General features: G+C 45.3%; 1 protein-coding gene across 1 annotated transcript in view; it reads left to right on the top strand.

The window, feature by feature from the left end:
* The first annotated feature begins 3,565 nt into the window (after nt 1-3,565).
* The window catches only part of GPN3 (GPN-loop GTPase 3), a 95,711-nt gene continuing 76,600 nt past the window's right edge, over nt 3,566-22,676 (top strand). Inside the window, exons 1-3 of the mRNA XM_086943017.1 lie at nt 3,566-3,761; nt 8,127-8,235; nt 19,286-19,453. Coding sequence (XP_086799143.1) covers nt 3,714-3,761; nt 8,127-8,235; nt 19,286-19,453 — 325 coding nt within the window. The 5' untranslated portion in view covers nt 3,566-3,713. The remainder of the gene's footprint in view (nt 3,762-8,126; nt 8,236-19,285; nt 19,454-22,676) is intronic.

Here is a 22,676-nt window from a genome sequence, read left to right as displayed (position 1 = left end):
CAATGAGTGTGCTGCATACTTTCTATGAGAACTTCCTCTCATTTGCTAAAGCACAGTAATGCTTCAGGGTGCCAGGGGGCAATTTTTTACAATATGCTAACATCTTGCGTACCATGCAAGAAATATGGACATCCTTCCTCGAGGAACCTTCAGAACTGCACACCTTGTTAACGATCTTAGACCCAAACACGCACAGGGGCTTGATCTCCCTTCTATATTGAACACTTAAGGGGGACCACTGCATTGATGTTTCGCACGTTCAAAATAGATGGTCCCCAGACCTCCAGATACCTCGCAGACAGCGAATGGAGACAAGCGTTTCCACAGGCCAAGGAAGTGGCCAGTAACGCATGATTCAAACTCGTACAATTTCATTATCTGCAACGTACATACATGACACCCCTTAGATTGGCACGTTTCTGTGAGACAATGTCCCCGACATGCGCTCGATGTAGATTTGAACCGAGCAACGTTCTCTCACATGACGTGGGATTAGCCACGACCCTGGTGCTACTGGTCAGGGGTGCTGGAATCACTCAGGGAGGCAACAGGCCTCTGGATCGACAAAAAAATTAAACATTGCCTGTTGGGGGTCCCACCGACCCCAAAGGTGACGTCTAGAGTGCAGTGGAGATTTGCGAATCTGGGACTGGTACTCGCTAAACACCGCATAGCGATACACTGGACACGACTGACACTACCCAGACTGCACAAATGGACGGCAGATATGTGTGAATGGGAGTAGCTGAGGAGGATCGACTGCATATAGTCCGCACAGAGGAGAATGCTGAACGGGATTTGGAGACCTGGGGCCAACTATGGGACTTGACACTCCACTACAGGTCAAGACCACTGGCACGCAGACAGAGGACGAGTGTGGATCCCCCATTTGCTCAGACAACACTATTTGACAAACAGTTGTAGGCTCATAAAAAGGCAAGTGAACTACCCTAGGTCCCAGAGGGGAAGGAGACTGGAGATGATACTACATATGGGGATATGTCACCCCTTGGCACCACAAGTTGCCACTCTCTTCTAAACTATAAGAGATACGCAGGGATAGAGGCCCAGCACTGTCACCAAGTACAATAATGATCCATCAGCAGTGTAGTAAGAATGGATGTAAAGATAAAATCACATCAGTCCTAGATGCCAGACAATATAGTAGATCACTGCTCTGCCAACTGCTTTCAGGTTTTTGTACATTTATGGTGGAACATTTCTTTTACACAGTTTTATGCATATTGGTAAACTTAACTGTGGTTGCTTATTTGCCAACAACAAAAAAAGGGGAGCTGAATCCGTTTTTTCACTGTCTGGACTATGTCACATGTTGAAGCATACCATGATCGCATGTCATAGCAACACTAAAGCGTAAAACAAAAATTGTATGAGACATATGCTTGTATTGCGTATTGCTGCAAAATGTACCCCAAAATAAAAACAAGTAAAAAAAAAATATATATATATATATATATATATATATATATATATACATACTGTATTTAGAACTTTAACACTGTCAGAATATAAAATTGTCAAGAGACCCAGTTTGAATTGTAATGTATCTCTTATGATTTAGTCTTCCTTAACACACATGATGGTTCTGTACATTGAATATTTGATAGCCGTCAGGTGAACTGGAATTTTAGTCAGATCTATACGATTTGATTTGTTTTCTATGTTTTCTATGATTACGTTTTGAAATTATGAAATTAGGATTGCAATAGGATGAAATTCATTCTCTGTATTTGAGGAAAATTTTCTAGTACAGATGAACCACGCTGGGATTATTCTAACTTTGCAACCCAAAATGAATTGCTATGTAAGATTGTTTGGTGACACTGCCATAATTTTGGACAAAGATTGAATCCGGCATGATCAACTAGCTGAGCTCACTGTAATGAGTAGTTGTCATGCTATATTCTACCCGCCGTTAGACCTACTGCATTTAGCCGTATTTAATTTCTATTTTGTTTATAAGTAACTTCTTCATGTAATGAAACAAAATGTTAACTTATAAACTATGATGGACAGGATTGGCTTGAAAGATAAGGGACATCAGCCGATCCACGGCTTGATTTTTTGTTCACCTCAGGAACTAGTGTAAATCATATGCACCACGACTCCATCAGGGGGAGTGCCCATCTATGGGCTTGATCTCACTTAAATGTTGACAATTAATGTAATATATGACATCTAGGTCATTCAAAGATGGCGCGCCCTTGCATAGTCGTGGTGACAGTTCCTTGTCTATGTCTATGTCCGAAATAGTGTTTGCGGCTTTAAAAAACATGTCGACATTGCACCCAGTGTAATACACACTGACGAAGGCAGCACGCCGAAACGCGTCTGTGTGTGCCCCTTCCGCGACAATAAAATCAACGTGATTGGCAGTATTACCTTCCGAGTGCTGTTTGTCTTCTTGTGAACATCAAGGGGAATTGGAGCGTTATATATATATATATATATATGTATGTATATCAAAGAACCAATGAACTTGTAAAATAATTGTGATATGCACAGATTTTCTTTAAAAGCCATCACAAGTCATAAACTTTATGAACGATGGCAATTATTATATTGCAGACATGCCAACCCTCCCGATTCAGGCGTGAGACTACCGATTTGAAGGCTAGTCTCCCGCCTCCCGATTCCTGCATGCAAAAACCCGATTCCTCGGGGGTTTCAGCTGAGAGGGCTTGGTATTGTGTAAAGTGCTAAGTCTTCCAGCAAAGAGTGCTGATGCAGGGGCTCTCGAAGGGGTGAAAAACCAACAAAGCGTCATTAACAAGGGAATCGTCTTTTAACGACCTGCGAAATACTGGGGGGGGGGGGGCTGTTTCAGCCCAGGCTGCCACAGGGGGTGGGGTGGGGGATGCATGCACTGCCAACAGCCTGCCAGGCCAGTGGCCGACACTTGCATAACTCTCTCTGCCTGCCATTATGCTCCATGCTTCTGAAAGGTAAGAAAAAAACGTGCATTTATGTTTCAAATGTCCGATCCTACAGCAGCCACTTCCAAAGCCCATACATGCCAGTAACCCGATTCAAGGCCCCATTCTCCCGATTTTTTTTTTTTTAAATCTCCCACTTTGCTTTCCTGAAATGTTGGCATGTATGATATTAGTACATGTGTTGTACTACAATAATGTCCATTCCAACTGGTATCTTTATGTTTCTTTATTCAGGTAAATGTTAGAGGGGACAGAGTCCCACCAGGAGGAGCATCCTCACTGCTGCTCAGCCCATCTCCAACTGACACTCACACACATAAACATTCCATTCACCCACATTCTCTCCCATATGTCGAGGGCCAATATAGTAACATATTTTCATAACCGTTTAGCGTCACTTTTACATGTAAAAGAAAGGGCGTTAGAAAGAATAGCCTCCATTAGTTATTTCAAGCAAGTGTAGTTGCATCTTTGAATATTTTCTACAAACCGTGTGGAAATACTATTATTGCTATAAAAATTAAAGATGGCCGATATGTTTACTATGATCTACGATGAACACGCTTCTTCTCCCAGGCTACGGCTACCGGGGACTAGGTTTAAGCAGTCCTTCTTTTATGTCCGTACCGCAGCCACAGTGGTCGGCTCTCTGCTTGTTGTCGAAGCTTGGTTCTGGTGTCTGATGGGGTGATGAGCAGCGCTCGTCCGGGTGAAGTGTCCTGTCATAGCTGGACCAGTGCTTTGTAGGCCGCAGCGATGCCTCGTTATGCCCAGTTGGTGATGGGCCCTGCTGGCAGCGGCAAGGTGAGACAGGTTTACATTCAGAGTGACAGTGGCGGGAATCAACTTATATCAAAGCGACACCTGTGCTAACTGCAAATCGAGCCTCTATTCTCGCGGGTACGGGAGAAAGCCAAGATAAAGAGGCTGCGGGGAGGGGAGGGACATGCTCGTAGTTCTCCAGACCCAAAACATCAGTGCGGGAAATTGAAAACATGCACCCCTAGAGGAGTTGTCGCACAGTTGGCAGTGCGACTAATATTTCATGAGTATTAGAAGTCGAAATGCATTGCATTTATGCGCCTTGTCTTGTCACCGTTTTAGTACTGCCAGTCTTAAACCCCCATGCTTAAATATTAGAATAAAGATTCTATGCAGATAAAGGGGAGAATGTGTGGCTTAACGGCTAGAGCTGCGGATTTTGACGCTGGGGAATCAGGTACGAGTTTGGCAGGAGGCTCAAACATCCTGTGATTCTGCTCAAATCAAGTAATCTCCCCGTTCCTAAAAATGAACGTGTTCTTCTGTAATGCAACCGGTGTTCATGTAGAGCGCTCTGATACTTTCGGGTCAAGTTTGCGCTATTTAAAACTGCAACAACACACCGAATCCGTTGGGTTTTGCCATAATAGTTGGACAGTACCAGGATTTATCCGAAGGCCTCGTGTGTTTTCAGTGGTGTATTGCCAGTAATTAATTCTCTAAAAGACTGACACATATTTTAAGAGATGGAATGTTTACAGTGGAAAAGCACCATCACTCCTCAGATAGGCTGCTACGCTTGTGTTCAGTGCTTTAAATGGGAAAATAGGTACAGGTACTCGCCAAATTGAGCTAGTCAGTTTAAAAGTAAAAAAATAATGAAGGTCATTTGTGTAAAGTATTGACGAACAAAATCAACAGTTGTGGAACTCCAAGTGAAGGATAAGAAAACATGCATGGATGATTTATTTAAGCACCATTCGTTGCCACGAACCACCCAACTTCATGGCAACGTTTAAATTTAATTCATAGTTCCTCCAGTGTGTTTTTATTTATAATTAAAGACCCCTATAGCGTCTTCTAAATATTTACTATGAATGTAACTAGTGTTTCACCTTTCCTTCATTTCAGCATGTAACTTTGTGAAGAAAAATTGCATTTTAATACATTTTGAAGCCAAGCTTCTACATTAAAGGGAATCCCCCGAAACATTGATTCCTTAGTAACTCACTTTTAATGGGAAACTGCACTTTTCCCATTTCCTTTTCCCTCATTTGCCATTCTGCTCTCTCATCCTTTCTCATCAGCCCATTCTCTCATATATATCTGTGACTTCCAGTCTGAATCATCCTTTCCTAACTTTATATTGCTCTTGTGGAAGTGAGAGCAATACCCCCCTTCTGTCATCTGTCACTCATTCGTATTTGTTCCTCCTTCTCTTACTCGTATAGTTAATTAGTACATTAATTTTACTCTTTCTTCTCTTCTGCTCCTTCTGTTTCGCATTTCTCACCCTCCTTGTAGTTTGTCTCGATTTGTTTGATTGAGTAAAGTCCTACTGAGTGTTCTCATATCTCGTCACTGTGAAATTCGTTTCTCATTCCCTTTCAGTTATGTTTATCTTAGGCTCACTCTTCCTCTCCCCACTTTCTTTTACCCCACTTTCTTTCTGTTTGTGCTCTAATTCTCCCTCCTCACCTGTTTATTTTTCCTTCATTTTCTCTCCCTTTCTGGCAGGGCACTGAGGGAAAATGAATGTAGCTTAATTATTTGTCAGAGTAAAATTGTGTCCACATAGAAGTCAAGTATTTTTTAACACTGACTCTTGCCTTCTAAACTGGACTGTACGCCAAACCACTGAGCTCTGTTAAAAAAAAAGAAGCTTTTTTTTTTACACAAATTGGGTTTTCCTGTCGCGTGTTTCGCTTAAGACTAACAGTCGGCCCTTGCATTGCACACCTGCAATGTGATTACCTTCACTGGGTCAGTTGATCCCGCACTGTGAATTACCGGGCAAAGCATGCTGTCCAAACCCCTGGGCAGCCCTGATAAATCAAATGAGATGTTGCTTTGAGCAGTACTGATGCACGGCCGCAGAGTGACCCACTCGCGCCTCTCATCTTTTTGTCAAGTTCTTGAGTACCGATACACTGCTTGAAGAAAGAAAAGCTCCTGGGAGTAAATTAAATAATGCTGGTACTTTAGTATCAGTGAAAAGCAGCCCATTTAAAGCACTGCTTGTAGTGGACGGTACCAGTACAACTCATCCATGCTGTTGTTCATATAGGAGATAGTACCTTTCTGCCAAGTGGTTTGTTGGGCTTTTAGTGGGCTGGTAATAACTCTTCTCAACATACCTTCAATGGACTGTACCAGCACTTCTAAGCAAGTATGCCATTCTGATAGAATCTATGAACACACTTCAGTCGGGATGCTATGATTCTGATGGGCAGTAACATAACCGTGTAGCATGGGCATTTGTAAATATAGTGTGACAGCACAGTACTTGTCTGCCACATTAATGCAGGACAAAACCAGTTATCAACAGGTAGTTATATAAGTATTGGAAAGTACAACTATTCTCAGAAGGGCTATATGTACTTTTAATGGGACTTTTGAGGACTACTACACCTTTAATGGAATAGTGTCAGTATTTCTTTGGACTGCCATATTCATAAGAGGAAGAAAGAAGGGATAGGTAGAATGCTTTAATTATTCTCAGCTGCTAATAATTACTCTCCACTCCATCATGTTTTTACTCACTGCAGGCAGCGACCATATGCAAATTTGTCTTGTGGCAGTTGATGCACTTTTCTGCAGTGCTGTTAAACTGTTCGATGACTTATTAACAGTATCTTTCTGCAGGAAGCAGATACCGAACTGGTGAAAATAGGAGTGAATCAAACGCTGTCCTTTGCACGGTGTCGGGATGAAAGTAGATGTATTGCCTTTGGTTGGGAGCTGATACCTCAAGCACAGTGTTGGAAAGTAGTAATGGAAAACAATTGGGCAGACTCCCTCCAGTGGTCACACAGTACAACATGTTAGTACAGTTAAACCCTGTTTCTATTTTGTCTCTTTCAGTTGCTGCCTCAGTAGGTGGTGGGATTTCTACTCCCGAGATGGTCTGTTATCCTCTTTAGTGGGTAGTTGAGCTTAAAACTTGGTCACTCTGAGACAAACGCGGTGTAAAAAGGTAAGAGCTTACTGTCTCTGCAGCCATGAGGCTCAATGGCAGAGGGCAGGAGGCACTGCCAATGCATAAATGTTGCGGACGCAGGTGGTCTTTGTCCTGCAGGCTGAGTGTCTAGTTCCTGGCAGAGCAAGGGGAAATCAAGAAGGACCATATCTTCCTCTGCAAACCCTTAGGCTTTTGCCAGTAGTTTTGGGTTGGCCTCCAGCTTACAGGAGACGACCTCAAGTGTACCCTCTTGCTCAATATCGAAATTACTAAGGAGAGAACTAAACCTGGCACTACCATTGGTCCCGATGATGACCAGAATGATGCTCCAAATAATGTCAAACACGAATACAGCTACTAAGACAAAGTAAATTGAACATGTATTAGAGCACTCACAATACTCCATAAGGATGGTGCTGTTGCTTACTCTTTTTTCTTCTCTGCTATTTGTAGAAAAAAAGAAACACCCTCAAATAAATATCTCTTAGAACTGTTGGGAGCACGAGGCAAAGCTGAAAGCGACTCTACCAAAGATGGAACTAGGTCTCAAACAACCATAGTTTCAGATGTTTGTAAAAGAGAAGTACGTTTATCTTCCCTATTATCTCAATAAGATTTCCACATAACTGAGACTTGGGCTGTCTGATATCTACCCTTTCATCTAGCGTATACGTATTTGGTACAGAGAAAAGAGCAGGTGGGAGGTTGTTCAAAGGTTTACCACATGGCAGTATTTGTGGAATACATTTGATAGAAAAAGGTAGTTTCCAGATAGTAAACTCAGTGGCTCACACATGCCATTTTAAAAGGGTCCTGTTTACGGAGGGCCAATGCTGCTCATTATGCCTGGTCAACATGTGGTTGAATATCCTCTGCCTCAATAGCACTGCTGCATTTTCAATGTTTTACTCTTACTAAGGTTGTTGCTGGAAACCTAGCTATATGTAAATGCAAAGGCCCAGAGTATCTTAAGGTATTGACCACCGTGATCTCCTGCAAGAAAGGTAGGAGGCATAGGCTGTGGCTCAAGACTGAGGTGGTAGAAATTTATTTTTGAGACTCCTGGGACACATTTTCTTTTGTGGACGAGGGAAGGTTGGAAGTCGTTGCCATGTTATTATGTCCATTAATTGACAAAAGTATATACACTCTCTTTGATGACAAAGGAGGCCAGGACTGTCCATTTCTTTCAATCAGACTTGCGAACAATATATTTTATGTTTCAGAGCACCTACTGTTCTACATTGGTGCAGCACTGTGAAGAATTGAACAGATCTGTACAGGTTGTCAACCTCGATCCAGCAGCAGAACAATTTGACTACCCTGTAATGGCAGGTAAGTTATCTTTTTGTTTAGTTTTGATAAAGAATAAAAAAGCTTAACCAGGTGATACATTCGTAGTGCCTTACAGGTGATTTGGGTGGAGAGCACATGCCCCTTCACACTTGCACAGCTGGGTGGTGTCCAATTTGTACCATGCCCCATTTCCTTCACCTTATATTTAATTCCCTGCACTTGCCTCAAGACCACATTTACATTGTACACTTTTACAGAGTTATGCCATCACTTTTCCAAGGCAGGAATATTGGTTTTAAGGTATGTATAGTTTATGACTAGAACTGTTAGTAAGCAATTGATGTTGGTGTAGTTTTGTTTAATTCTATGTCAGGACCGGAGGCTTCAGATTATGCTATATCTTCCTTCGCTTTATTAACATAAAGACTCCACAGCAGCTTAGGAAAAGATATAATAAGAACCAAAAATGCTTTAAACATAAAGCATTAACGTAATGTTCAACAAAAAATAAACAACAACTCCCAAGAGTCTCTTGCGTAACAATAGTCCATAGTCCTTTTACTCTGTCCATCATCACTATATAACCGGACTACTCATCATCTTCCTCCTCTTTCTTCGCTGCTCCCGCAGCCAGATAAATGCTTTTCTATTTGTTACCTTTTCATTGTGATGGATTGTCTTGTGTACGATCTTTGGGGGGGACTCCTTGCATGGTTTATTCCCTTACAGAGTCCCCAGTTGCGGGACCGTTCTTCGTCCCTACGCGACTTTATTCCCACTTGTGTGCGGTGTGTACATAGACCGCAAGGGGGCGGCCTGTCGTCTCGCCGACCCTCCGGCGCGCCTCCGCAGTGCGAGGAGCCACACCGTAGGGTCTGCTTGCGCGGGGGCCGATCCTCGCGTACCCCTCTGACACCTGGTGATCCGGGTCAGTACTTTTGCCCACCTTTTGACGCCCTCTGGGGTCTGTATGGCGGTTCTGACCGCGTGAATCGCCTTCGGGCGAGATCTGTGCACCTCTTTACCTGTGTGTGGCCTAGCGCGCTTGAGGGGTACGTAGACCCGGTCCCGGCGTGGAGGGTCTGCGCGCTTGGGGGGGTTGGTGCAGCCCACCTGCCACGTCAGCTGGCCCAAAACGTGATCGCAGCCGCTTGGCCTGCCCACATTCGAGAACTTTCTCGGTTGCCGCCCTCTTGGGTGCCCCGCATTTGCCCTTGGTTCCTTGATGGAAGGGGAATACGATGAGGAAGCCTGCCCCTATCTGCAGGATGATGAGTTCTATCAGGCGGTAGACAACTCCATCTATCGTTGCGTGACGGAGGTGGTAGGGCCCATGGAGGACCGCCTTTCCGCCCGCATCGTGGAGGAGTGCGCGAAGCTGGCAGCGGCGCAGGTGCCTCCGTCCCCCGAACTCCCGGGGACGTCCGGCGGGTTGCCACCCGCTCCGAAGAAACCTCGTGGGGAGGGACCTTCATCAGAGGTCCAAGGCGTGGACAGGGGCGCTTTCGAGCGGCTTCGTGACGCTTCCTGGCCAAGGCGACGGCGGTGCCCCCTGCACCCTTGGTGGATCCTGGCACTTCGGGCGACGTGTCTACGGCGCCCGCCTCCCCGATCTACGACTCTCCGGAATCGGATGACGACGGGGAGTCGACCCGTTCTTGGCTTCCGACACCTTCAGCGAAGGAGATGCCCCGAGACGAGTCGGGCATGCTGGACCCGGACGAGATCGTCCACCCCCGATCCGCGGCCTGGGCCCCGGGGCAGACGGTGGCGAAGTTTGTCGCGGGCAGGCTGCGCAAGCCCCTAGAAAAGGAGGCGAGGGGTTGCCTGCGTGGGGAATGCCCTCGGCCTACCCTGGAAGGGAAAGTGGCCATGACACCAGAGTTGGACCCCAAGATGGCCACCTTCCTGGCGAAGTTCATGAAGGACCCCAGGAAGGGGATCGACCGGTCCTGGCGGGCTTGCCAGGACAAGTTGTTGGATGCGGTCGGGCCCGCCACGAAGATCCTCGATATGGCGGAGGAGGCTCGAGTGAATGGCACTACCATTTCTCCGGAGGTGCTCTCTAACTGGGCCCAGAGGGTGATCGTATTTTTGGGCAACGCCAACTGTGCCCTGTCCACGGAGAGGCGGCGTTCGCTCCTTATCAAGCTGGATCCGAAGCTGGGGGACCTGGCCTCGTCGGAGGCAGGTGCCGTGGCTCAGGGTGGCCTCTTCGGTGAGCCTTTCATCCGCGAGCTGGGAAAGTTCGTGAATACGTTCACGTCGCTGGACAAGGCTCAGTTCAGCATCAAGAAGGTCTTCCACCAGCGTTTTTCTGGAGGGGCCGGTCGCGGCAGGGGCCGCGCGATCGGCCGTGGTCAGCAGACCAACAACCGAGGACAAGGCTCCGGAAGAGGTCAGTACCAGACCTCAGCCAACTACACCAACTTCTACCCCACGAGGGGACAGCGCTATGGTGGCAGAGGGTTCAAGAAGAACTCCGGACAAGGAAATGCCCCCGGTAAGTGTACTTTGCTTGGATCAAGTTCCGATTGGGGGGCGGCTGGCAAGCTTTTACGGGGAGTGGGAATTGCTCACTGCCGACGCTTGGGTTTTGCAAACTGTAAGAGGTTTCCATATCGAGTTTTACGACCAGCCAACTCAGGCGAGACCCCCGCGCCCGATGGTTTTTTCAGAATCCGACGCGCGGTTGATAGACGAAGAGGTCTCAAACTTGCTGCGCAAGGGAGCCATCCGTCTATCAACGCGCCACCCACATGGGTTCCTCAGCAACGTCTTCCTAGTGGACAAGACGGATGGGGGCAAGAGGCCGGTGATCAATCTCAAAGAGTTCAATGGGTGGTTGGTCTACCGTCACTTCAAGATGGAGGGGATCCACCTCCTTCGAGACGTGCTCCTCCCTCGGGATTGGATGGTACGACTGGATCTCAGGGATGCCTACTTGGTCGTTCCCATCCACCCCCCTCATCGTCGTTTCCTACAATTCCTGTGGGACGACAAGGTGTTCGAATTCACCGCCCTGCCGTTCGGTCTTTCTTCGGCCCCGTGGTGCTTCACGAAGGTCCTCCACCCGGTGGTGGAGTTTCTCAGAAGTCAGGGGGTCCGGATGCTTGTATACTTAGACGACATCCTCCTCATGGGGCAGTGCCCGGAGGTGTTGGCGGGCCAGCTGCATCAAGCTGTCGGCCTGCTTCAGAGACTAGGGTTCGTCATCAACGGCTCCAAGTCGGTTTTGGTTCCCACTCAGCAGATCACCTTTTTGGGTTTCGTGGTGGACTCGGTACAGGCGGTCTTGAGCCTGCCGGGTCGGAAGGTCGCGAAGATTCGACACCTGCTTCGGCAGACGATCGCAAGAGAGCGTACGTCACTGCGTCATATCGCCAAGGTGGTGGGCCTTCTCTCGTCCTCCATCCAGGCGATTTTCCCGGGCCCGCTGCATTACAGGGCTCTGCAACGCTTGAAGGCGCAGCATCTGCGCCGTGGGATGTGTTACGACCAGTGGGTTCCCCTCACGAGCGAAGTGAAGGAGGAAATGTCATGGTGGCTGTCTCACATGGAGGCATGGAATGGGCGAGCGATCTTCGGTTCGGCTCCGGACCTGATCATAGAGTCCGACGCCAGCAGGTCGGGCTGGGGCGCCCGGTGCGGGGATTTCTCCACCGGGGGCGCCTGGTCGTCAGAAGAACAACAATTGCATATCAATTGTTTGGAGCTCCTTGCGGGCTCCTTCGCAGTTCGCTGTTGGACCAAAGACTCGGTCAAGGCTTGTGTCCTGTTACGGATGGACAATATTTCGGCGGTTCGGTATGTGAACCACCTAGGAGGTCCTCGTTCCCGCGCCTTGGCGGATTTAGCGAAGGATTTCTGGGATTATTGCCTGTCTCGTCACATTGCGGTGACGGCGGAGTATCTGCCGGGCCAGTGCAATCAGGTAGCGGATTGGCACTCTCGGCATCTCAGGTACACCAGCCAGTGGAAACTGGATCCGGAAGTCTTCCGGTGGATACACTCCCTTTGGGGTCCCTTCTCGGTGGACCTCTTTGCGTCCCGTCTCGACCACCAGCTGCCGCGGTTTTACAGCTGGAGGGCGGACCCTCTAGCGGAGGCCACGGACGCGTTCTTGCAGGATTGGAGTCGGGATCAGCCGTTCGCGTTTCCCCCGTTCTCCATGATCATGCGAACGGCGGCTCAAATACGCCGCCAGGGTGCGGAACTGGTGTTGGTTACACCGCTGTGGAGGTCTCAAGTATGGTTTCCGGTTCTTCTGGAACTTTCTTGGGATTTTCCAATCCTACTCCCCCTGTTTCCTCTGCTCCTGACGAACCCGGATCAGGAACCTCACCCTCTCGTCGTGCAGAACACTCTCCGCCTCGTGGCGTGGAGGCTCTCAGGAGACGCTGGGCGCTCCCGGGCCTTTCGGGGTCGGCTGAGCACTTGCTCTCCAAAGCATGGGCCGACAGTACGACGAAGCGTTACAGATCCGCTTGGCTTAAGTGGATGCGTTGGTGTTTACGAAGGGATCTGGATCCCGTGGTCGCAGGCCTTGTTCCCGTGCTGAATTTCCTGGCGCATTTGGCCGACAAGGGTCTAGCGTATAGGACGATCAATGCTATCCGGTCGGCGATTTCTGCGGGCCATGATAACATCGATGGCCACCCGGTGGGGGAACATCCTTTTGTGTGTCGGCTTCTGCGGGCTGTTCGCCTCGCACTGCCGCCAGAACCCAGGTACTCCGTCCTTTGGGACGTCAATTTGGTTCTGAATTTGTTCCTGTCGTGGCCAGCCAATTCTTATCTGTCTCTTAAGGAGCTGTCGGCGAAGTTAGCCATGTTGTTATGTCTGGTTTCTTGTAGGCGCGTCTCGGACGTGCGCGCGCTGGATGTCTCTGCACGCATTTTTTCCCCGGATGGGGTTACTTTCACCGTGGGCCGGCGTACTAAGACGTCGTCGCGTTCCATTTCTTATCCAGCCTTTACTGACACTCCTAAGTTGTGTGTCGTGCAATGCCTCAAAGCATATGAGGACCTGACCTTGGATCTGCGCCCTCCGGGCGAGCGTCAGTTGTTGATTGCCCTGCGGAAGCCACACAAAGCTGTCTCCTCCCCTACTATTGCTCGGTGGGTGCGATGGGTCATGCAAGAAGCAGGCATCAATACTTCTCTCTTTGGAGCACACTCCGCCAAGGGGGCCATGGCCTCTAAGGCATTCTCAGTGGGTGCTCGTCTGGAGGACCTAATGCGCGCGGCGGATTGGTCCTCGGATTCCACCTTCAAGAGGTTTTATTTTAAGCCGGTGGTGGATTTGGCTCAGTTGGTGGTAAGTAAGCTTTAAACTAGCATAATCTGAAGCCTCCGGTCCTGACATAGAATCGAAATTTGCCTAGCTTACGTAACGGTAAGTTTCAATTCTATTAAGGACACGGAGGCAAGGATTATCCCACCCGGGCCACAGTGGTGTCTCTACCCACCCGTATGGCAGTAAGTAAAGCGTTTTCCTTTACATTGTCAGTACTGTGTTATTCACTGAATGCTCCTCGCCTTGTTGTCGCATTCCTGGGCCACCTCGCTGGCGCTGTTCCTTTTTTGACAGGCAACGACGGTGCTAAGCAGGACCAATGAGGCTCAAGCGTGATATGCGCGAAGAAAGAGGAGGAAGATGATGAGTAGTCCGGTTATATAGTGATGATGGACAGAGTAAAAGGACTATGGACTATTGTTACGCAAGAGACTCTTGGGAGTTGTTGTTTTTTTTTTGTTGAACATTACGTTAATGCTTTATGTTTAAAGCATTTTTGGTTCTTATTATATCTTTTCTTAAGCTGCTGTGGAGTCTTTATGTTAATAAAGCGAAGGAAGATATAGCATAATCCTCGCCTCCGTGTCCTTAATAGAATTGAAACTTACCGTTACGTAAGCTAGGCAAATTTCGATTCAGCGTTAGTATTACTGTAATTACAAGCAAAATTATTTAAAGTTCAACAATTGTTAATGTTAGAATAAACTCTTCATTTATTTATATTTAATGTAAAATAAATCGCAAACATTTGCAGTTAGAAGTAAGTTTTCATATTTAAAATTTAATATAAAGGAGAAGTGAATATATGTTATAAAATGTCATGTTAGGTTGAGCAATACGGTTTAAAAATGTATTTTTTCAATATAATTTGATTTACTTTATGGACAGGGTAAGACTTCTTTATTAGAATAATAATCAATTTAAAGTTAATTTATTTAAATTAAATTATATATTTACAGTTAAATAGTTTCAATAAAGGTGTTCATGTTTAAATTTAATAGATGTAAAAAAATACGTTGTTTTAGTTTTATTGACTTAGGAATCGAGTTAGTTTTAGAGTAAGGTAACTAATTATTTTAATTAATGAAAACAAATTACATAACTTAAAAATATGTATAGTAGTAATGACATTTAATGTAAATAACATTTAATGTAATTCAAATATAAGCACGTTTAAGAAAACAGTATGATGGTAAAGTTTAACAAGAGGGGATGAAGTGAAGGTTGGATGAAATAGATTTAATTTCAGTGATATGAGTTGGTGCGGAAAGTACAGGTAAAAGTATGGAGAAGTGAAGGCGAAAAAGCAGCTCGATACCCATACCAATATATACTAGACTTCCTGCAGGGCTTAATTGTTATCAAGCCACTACTGCTGCAGTGCATGAAGGTCCTTGGTTAGGGTATCTGTTTAGGTCCTCACAAGGTGCCTACTGCAATTAAGATCTGGTGTTGGAAAAGTGCAAAACAAAACCGAGCATCCAAAACTGGAGATAGAGGAACAGTTTCATGGCAGTATTGGTTTGTATTTTGAGATTGACCTCCTATACCTTATATTTTTATATTGTTTTGGTATGGGAAGGTAATTTACAACTTTAAAGCTGGTGATGTGCTTCACACATCAATGATTAAGAATGCATTAAAGCCCCTTACGTCACTAGGCCGTTAGAGTATGTTTCCTGGTGTGGTTTTCAGCTGCCTATCCCTCACATTAAAAGTATTTAAATGGAGAAAGCACGGTTGCGGTCCCTGACCCCAACTACTCGCACTTATAAGGATAGATTGTTCTCAAACTTAATGATATGTTTCTTCTGCCTAAGACCAGAGCTAATTTTAAAACCATCAGGTAGGTCGGGTGGGGTAAAACAGTCTTATGTTGGAAAAACATGTGGCATGCATAATTGAATAAAACATTTTCATGACAAAGAAAAGTTGTTGTTTCCACCCTGTCTGAATTACTTTTGTCTGATTGTTTTCATGCTATGGACAAGTCCTACGCTAGTCCTTTAATTATTGATAGTAACACGTTGGCAGCAAAAAGTTTACCTAATTAGTATCTGTTTAATAACTAAATGCAGCCACCACCCACTGAAACATGACTAATAGACTTTTACAGTGTCTGCCGTTGTGCTACAATGAGCAGAAACGTGATGAAGGTAATTTTGGTACTGCACGCGTGCTCCCTATCAATTAATGTCTACAAATGTATGTGCTGTTCCGTAATGATCATCAGACCAATTCAGGTAGGCCAAGGTGTCTTTATAGACACCACAAATCCCCACCCAGTGTGGTGGCGTGCTTGGTCATTGGGTCTTGCTCTTCTTCAGGCTGGCGCTGCAGTTCCCGACGGGCCCCTCGAGGATGCTCTTTGCCAGAGATTCTTTCCTCTGCCTAGTTGTCTGGATTACATGACTAGTGCCCTCTAGTTTTGTGGGGGCCAATCAGGAGAGGTAGATTGGACTGAAAGTTGTAGAAATAAAATCAACTGAAGGCACCTGAATCACCTTTTTTCCAAGGTTGCCTTTGTTAAAGATTAAAAAGCGTGTTCACGCATGGGACAATAAAGGTCTTGGAGTTCTACAAATGGTCAAGTGCTAAACCATTGTGTTTGTTACCCATTAGGTTTTATTTCGTAACCTTTTTTGAGCTTTTAAAAAAAAACAGGATGTTTAAAATAACTACACACTGCATAGCGAGAGTGGAGTGTCTGACAAGTGTGGTAAATCAATAATTATGAAGGCAGTGGCTCATTGTCTGTGTGGCCCTGGGTATTATCATACTGGAGGCGGAGACTTGAAGATTTGTGCCTGTCTCTGTCAGGAGGAATCAGTATGTTTAGAAAACGAGAATGGAGTTAAAAGTAAACATACGTTTACGTTTCATCATTGTCCTCTAATGGCTTCGCTATGAAAACTGATGTACCTTGTCGTACTTTGAGTACTTACAAAATAATCATCTACATAACAAAAATCTTTCAGAGAATCAGAATGTGTACCCATTTGTATTAGTTTAATGTTTTGGCCCCAATTACCAAGGCAGGGACAAAGCAATAATATTAATAAAACAAGCATTGGCATAGCCAATAGGTCTCTCCTTTTGGACCTTATAAGTGTCTAGACATGCAGCACATTATCCAGTGTGCTGCAACCGCATTTGTGATCTGGCAATATCAGGTGCGCAGAAGGATGGGAAGGCCAGTTTCAGCCAAGTGCCACCTGTGAGTCGCATAATGCCAATGCGGTGACAGTCCAGGGGATGGTTCCCTTTCAGTTTTGAACACCACCACATCGAGCAGGAAAGCATGGTCATAGCATGTATCAGGAAAGGACGCCTCAACACAAAATTACTTAGGGTTACTGCAAGAGGCTCCAAAGTGACTCTAGATGATTTCAGCCGAGAAAGGAGGCACATCGGGCCAGGATACCTTTAAAACATCATCTCTCCTTTTACAAATACTTCCCAGTTTCTACATTCATGAAGGAAGTATTACCTGTGACTCACGTAACGATGCATCGACCATCTTTGTTAAGCTTGCCCTTACTAGTCTGTATTTCCAGGGTATGGTGTAAAAAGGCCAGGGCTTGAAAGCAGACCCCGATAACGACATGTTTCGGTGCTCAGTACCAGCAGGGCCCGGCCCTCTTACAGCCCTGGTAGGAAACATCTTGCTTTTAAAAGACCAACATTGTGGTACCATGTGTACAATCAGCTGTTGCTTAATAGAACCACACATGCCACTGCTCTCAGCAAGTGCAACACCTGCACATTGCCAGCTACTTCCTGAATTCCGCTACTTTCTCTAATGCGCCAGTCTTGTAATCTTGTAAACTTAATGATTAATTTGGTTTCGGGCTCCAGCCATTGTTAATGTGATTTATTCTGCAGCGCAGGCCTTTGCACCCAGGAAGTTTTCCCTTCAATTATCTGAGAACTTGCAGCGAGCTAAGTCGCTTAGAGTTTTATGACTGCCACCAAGGCTTGTGCAGTTCATAATGTGTTTAGTGCAGCGCAATCCCCAAGCTCACCATAAAGGTACTCGGCCAATCCTCTTGTAAGCCTGAAACTGATACTGGGCATGCGCCACAGCCACGTTTCTGCAAGTTCCTATTAATTACTGGAACGTGGCTTTTACAAACGTTCGATCGGCGCTTTAAGAACCCCGGAAATAAAATAACCTATTTTCACAGCTTAAGTGGGATTTCTTTCCCCGAGCTGAAAAATACCAAACAATTATCTAGCCTGGTTGTTCCAGAAAACAACAAATATCTTTCAATTATCTTGTCACAGCTGAGACAAAAGAAACAAGCCCACACAAAACAACAAGCGTGGCCGCGAAAGTGAAAGCAACCGCGCTGTGTTTAATTAGTAACCTGTTCCGCAACGAGGAATGCAGCTGCCACCCTGCGCGTCGCTGCTCGCTCCTGAGAGCAAAAGCAGTGGGAGTGAACCTTTGGAGAAGAGGTGGGACATGCACTCGCCTTTGGCCATTTGCGTGCTTTCATTATTGAAAGACACTCAAAGGTCAATCGGATGTGTGGGGGGAGTCAGACCCACACAGAGAAGTTTTGAGCGCTCACAAGAAGCCTCCCATAGAGCAGCACATGCGCGCTGCACTAGGCTCGACCTAAAAACATTTTAGGGATTTGAGATTTAGATACAAATGTGAGATTGGATTTCAAATGCATCTACTAGCAAATGTTACGTTTGATCTAAAATGCAGGTTTAGATTGATTGTGTTAGATTGACCGTCTCTGCTATGCTTCTAGATTGCATCTCTTGACAGGCATTGAGGTTTGTTTGATATGCTGTGCTGTTTTGAATCAAACTCTCAAACAGCTCTCACAAAGTACGCATGCCATCCTTATACCAAATACGCAAGGAACCACTACTCCTGTTCTCCAGTGTAGTGCACTCACTTTTTGGCCCAAGAGTCTTTGCTCACATCTTGAATTAATCTTACCCACCATTACACCATTGTGGTTTCCCCTTGGATACATGTCTGCAAAGAAGGAGTGGGTGCTAACCCTTGTTATGGACTGGGATGCTTCCCAGAGTCATTACCAGTGGCTGAGTTTAATTCAAGCATTCCGTCCAACACTTTTTGTATTCTTCATTGGGACACCCTAAGTGTGACCGGTATGCCCAGATGTGACTCCTGTGCTCAGTATACCACTTGACTCAAGACTGGAATGGCCCAAATAGACAAACTGTTCTCTGGTTGCTTGTGTTCTGATTCAGAGGGTCTGGGTTGGCAGTAAAAGCTGTAATTATTGTCTTATTTACCTTTCAAATAAGAAGGGACACAACAGTAGAAATGTTCAAACCTGTAACACATCTTTTTGTGACATTGCAAGTTAATTCTGCATATTGTGTTCAGATCTCCTACCTCATCTGTTGGGAATTTAACAACTCGTGGCAGAATACTCACATATTGTTCTATAGAATAATCTATTTCAACGTATCTTCCTTTGAGTGGAGGAAATGTAGCTTTACTGGGACTAGAGAAAAAAAACCAATGGTCAAAACACAGCTGTATAATGCAAATGGATTTTGAGATCCTGGGCAGTTTTAAGAATTTTGGGCACTGACAAGACCAGGAAAGGATGTTATCTTCCCCAGTTAGGAAACTTTAAATACTTTTTTGCTCACCCCTTTATGTACTTAAAACTGACCACACCGCGTCCCCCTTTTAAAGTTTTATAGTAAAACCAAACATCCTCTCTTTGCCACTCCCTTTCTCATTTTCAGTTGTGCCTTTATAATCTAATATAATATGGCCTCTCTTCTGCAGATATCCGAGAGCTGATTGAGGTTGATGATGTCATGGAAGATGACACCCTCCGTTTCGGACCCAATGGTGGCCTGGTGTTTTGCATGGAATATTTTGCAAACAACTTTGACTGGCTAGAAAATTGCCTTGGACACGTAGAAGATGATTACATACTCTTTGATTGCCCTGGTAAGTAAGCTTACATCGCTGCCATATTTCTTGTTCTCTTGTGTCTGGATGAAGATTACCTATGTTGGCAATGAAACAAGTTTGACTGATAATCCGATGCTCCTTTCTATATACCCATTAGTTTTCAGTTTCCATATTTTTCTTTGGTGCAAAAATCTACACTAAGAAACTCCTCAGAAGCAATGAATAGGAGGCAGCTCGGCATGTGAATTTGTAACCCACGATTCCATTTAAATCTGTTTTCTTTGTGGTGGAGCCGGAGCACTCTACATAGACAGCTAAGAAAGAAAAAATATTGCAAAATGTAAAAGTGAATCTTCTGTAGAACTTGAGAGGCTTTGATGGAGTCTTTCCATCAGGAAACCTTATGATCCAAGTGTTTATTTTAAGTCCGGCAAGTTATGTGGCTGTTTACTACTAAGGAAAATGGAAAGATGGAGCGAAATTAATAATGAACACGCGTTTTCAATGCAACAGATCTCACGTTTTTTAGAGCTATTGGCATTGTAAGTGACAACATATTTTACCCATGTGTTATGGTTTGTAGTATAGTAGATGTATGAACAGACACAGCTGCAGCACTGGACCTAGAATGAGGATTACCAATGAGACCAGCGAAGCAGGTAGCAGCACAGTGTATAGGACTTAGAATGAGGAATTACTGACATGACCAAAGATGCAGCTGCTGCACTGCCTAGAGGACTTAGAATGAGGAATTACCAATGAGACCAGAGAAGCAGCCATAAGTATACCAATAAGCTATAAGTATTTAGGCATGCAGCACCTTTTTTTAATTTATTTTTTCACAAATTAGGCACATTTACTTTTGATATAAAAGCAAAATGCCTCAAGGCAGAGACCCACTGTTCCCTTTACAGGTAAAGGATCCAAACACAACACGCTGTTTATGCGGAGGATTCGAGGTAGTCATTAACAGAGTGCTTCACTGCTTAATTTTTGGGACAATAAACTTATTATAAGCAGTTCCTCCAACAAAGGAGTGCTGATCCAACATTGATGATGAAACTTGAAAGTGCCAAGCCAATTGGTTAAAGCGCTTTTGTAATGAAAAGAAATGAAAACAGAAGTGCTTGCAGGTTTTTTAGGTGGGGGAGCGAAAATATGCTTTCTGACGAGTGATTAAATAAAGCATGTCTGTATTTGAGGCCGATCTGACTTGGGAGGGGGGAGAGGCGACGGAGGACAGAGGAGAGAGTAAATGAAAACATGAGCACTTTGTGTAATGCTTAAGGCAACATTATTCACAGTCACTTTCCAGCATAACTAAATACATACCAAAGATGAGCACCATGGCTTTGGAGAAGAAAAACATGTTTGAAGTGCTTGGCTCCGGTTTTTAAGGATGCATTAAGGTCCAGATGAGCTTCAAATGTTTCATATTTAGATCAAAATCCACATATAGTTTTTTTGTCTTAAGTACCCTTTTAATTGGTAATAAAGCCCCAGGTTATATTTTGTCCATATGTTGCAATAAGCAGCTTTTCAAAAAGTATATTATCATTGAAAGCTTTAAACACATATCCACACTTCCTCAAGAATAAAAATGCTTAGCAGCACAAATAAATTAACTAAACATAATGCAACAAAATATACGTGAAATCTGGAGTGTCCAGCCTGGGGTGTCAGCAAAGGGCCTTGTCATGACACCTTTTAGTGGAACTTTGGAGAGGGAAACCAGTATGCTTGTCACTCTCAACCAGAGATAGGAGAAAGGTAAAGGCTTGTATGGTACTCCAAATTCTAAAATGGTATGATGTTTCCACCACCATTCAGTGCCTGTAAACCTATATATGGACATAAATTCTATTTAAAAACGAAGCTACACTTGCTGTTCTATTCCAGACCACAGAACCCTGCTCTGAATTTTCCGTACCTTTACACATTAAAACATCTCATTTCAAGATTCATGTTCTTTTCAGTAGTTACTTATTGGTCTTCAACGCATGTGAATGTGTGACTGAGTTTGAGAAGTGAAAGTAAAGTAATTTTTAGGTCTCGGCTTCGAGACCTATTGTGACTGAGTTCACTCTCAACGGAGCCAGAGCGGTGAACGAGCGCCGATTGCATCTCGTGGATGCGCACGCCGAGCCTCCTGGAGCCGTGCACATCTCTTGCTCTTCACCCTTCCGTGAGTGCACTCACGGAAGCACACACTCACGCACGCACGCATGCACACACACACACACACCCTCCCTCCCTCTCTGCCCACTCCCTCTCTGCCGCCCCCCCTCGACCCCCACTCACCGGGCTCTTTCCCTCGCAGCGGGTCAGTCATGGCAGCAGGCAGACTCGGTGTCTTCTCCAGGGATCTTCAGCTGATGTGCACGCCCACGCTGCGTCTTGTGCGCGCCCGCCACACTGTTTCGCGCCCGCTGATCCTCAGCTTGTTGCTTACAGCCAGTGGGTTGAACTTGAATGTACTCGACAAAATATCCTTATATAACTAAAAAGTGAGCATCATCTTCATCTCACGTTTGTAAAGGTAACCATGAACACCAATTGTGTTAAAATATATTGAATACGATAGATCACCTTCCACTCGCCCATACATATACTTTAAATTCCTTATTCATATTATTAGAACAAAGCAACGCAGAAGATATTTTTTTGTTGTCTGTGGGTGGGGAGATGGGGTTAGCACTCTCTGCCCTCTTTTCCTATCATTGACTCTTTGGCGCCTATAGGAAAAACCCAAGCTGCTTATACTTTAGAGGAATTCTGCATAAGGATTATTATAGTGTGAGTGCAGAGTGCGCACAGTTCAGAGTGCCCAGAGTGCAGTGTGTGAAGTAGTGAGTGCAGAGTGTGAAGTAGTGAGTGCAGAGTGAGTAGTAGTGAGTGCAGAGTGAGTGAGCAGAGTGTGAGTGCAGAGTGTGAAGTAGTGAGTGCAGAGTGAGTGTGCAGAGTGTGAATGCAGCGTGCAGAGTTGAGTGCAGAGTGTGAGTGCAGAGTGTAAGTGTGAGTGCAGAGTAGTGAGTGCAGAGTAGTGAGTGCAGAGTAGTGAGTGCAGAGTAGTGAGTGCAGAGTAGTGAGTGCAGAGTGTGAGTAGTGAGTGCAGAGTAGTGAGTGCAGAGTAGTGAGTGCAGAGTAGTGAGTGCAGAGTAGTGAGTGCAGAGTGTGAGTGCAGAGTGTGAGTAGTGAGTGCAGAGTGTGAGTGCAGAGTGTGAGTAGAGAGTGCAGAGTAGAGAGTGCAGAGTAGTGA

The sequence above is a fragment of the Lissotriton vulgaris genome, chromosome 11, assembly GCF_964263255.1.
Source record: "Lissotriton vulgaris chromosome 11, aLisVul1.2, whole genome shotgun sequence".
Classification (NCBI taxonomy): domain Eukaryota; kingdom Metazoa; phylum Chordata; class Amphibia; order Caudata; family Salamandridae; genus Lissotriton; species Lissotriton vulgaris.
This window is presented reverse-complemented; position numbering and strand designations above follow the sequence as displayed.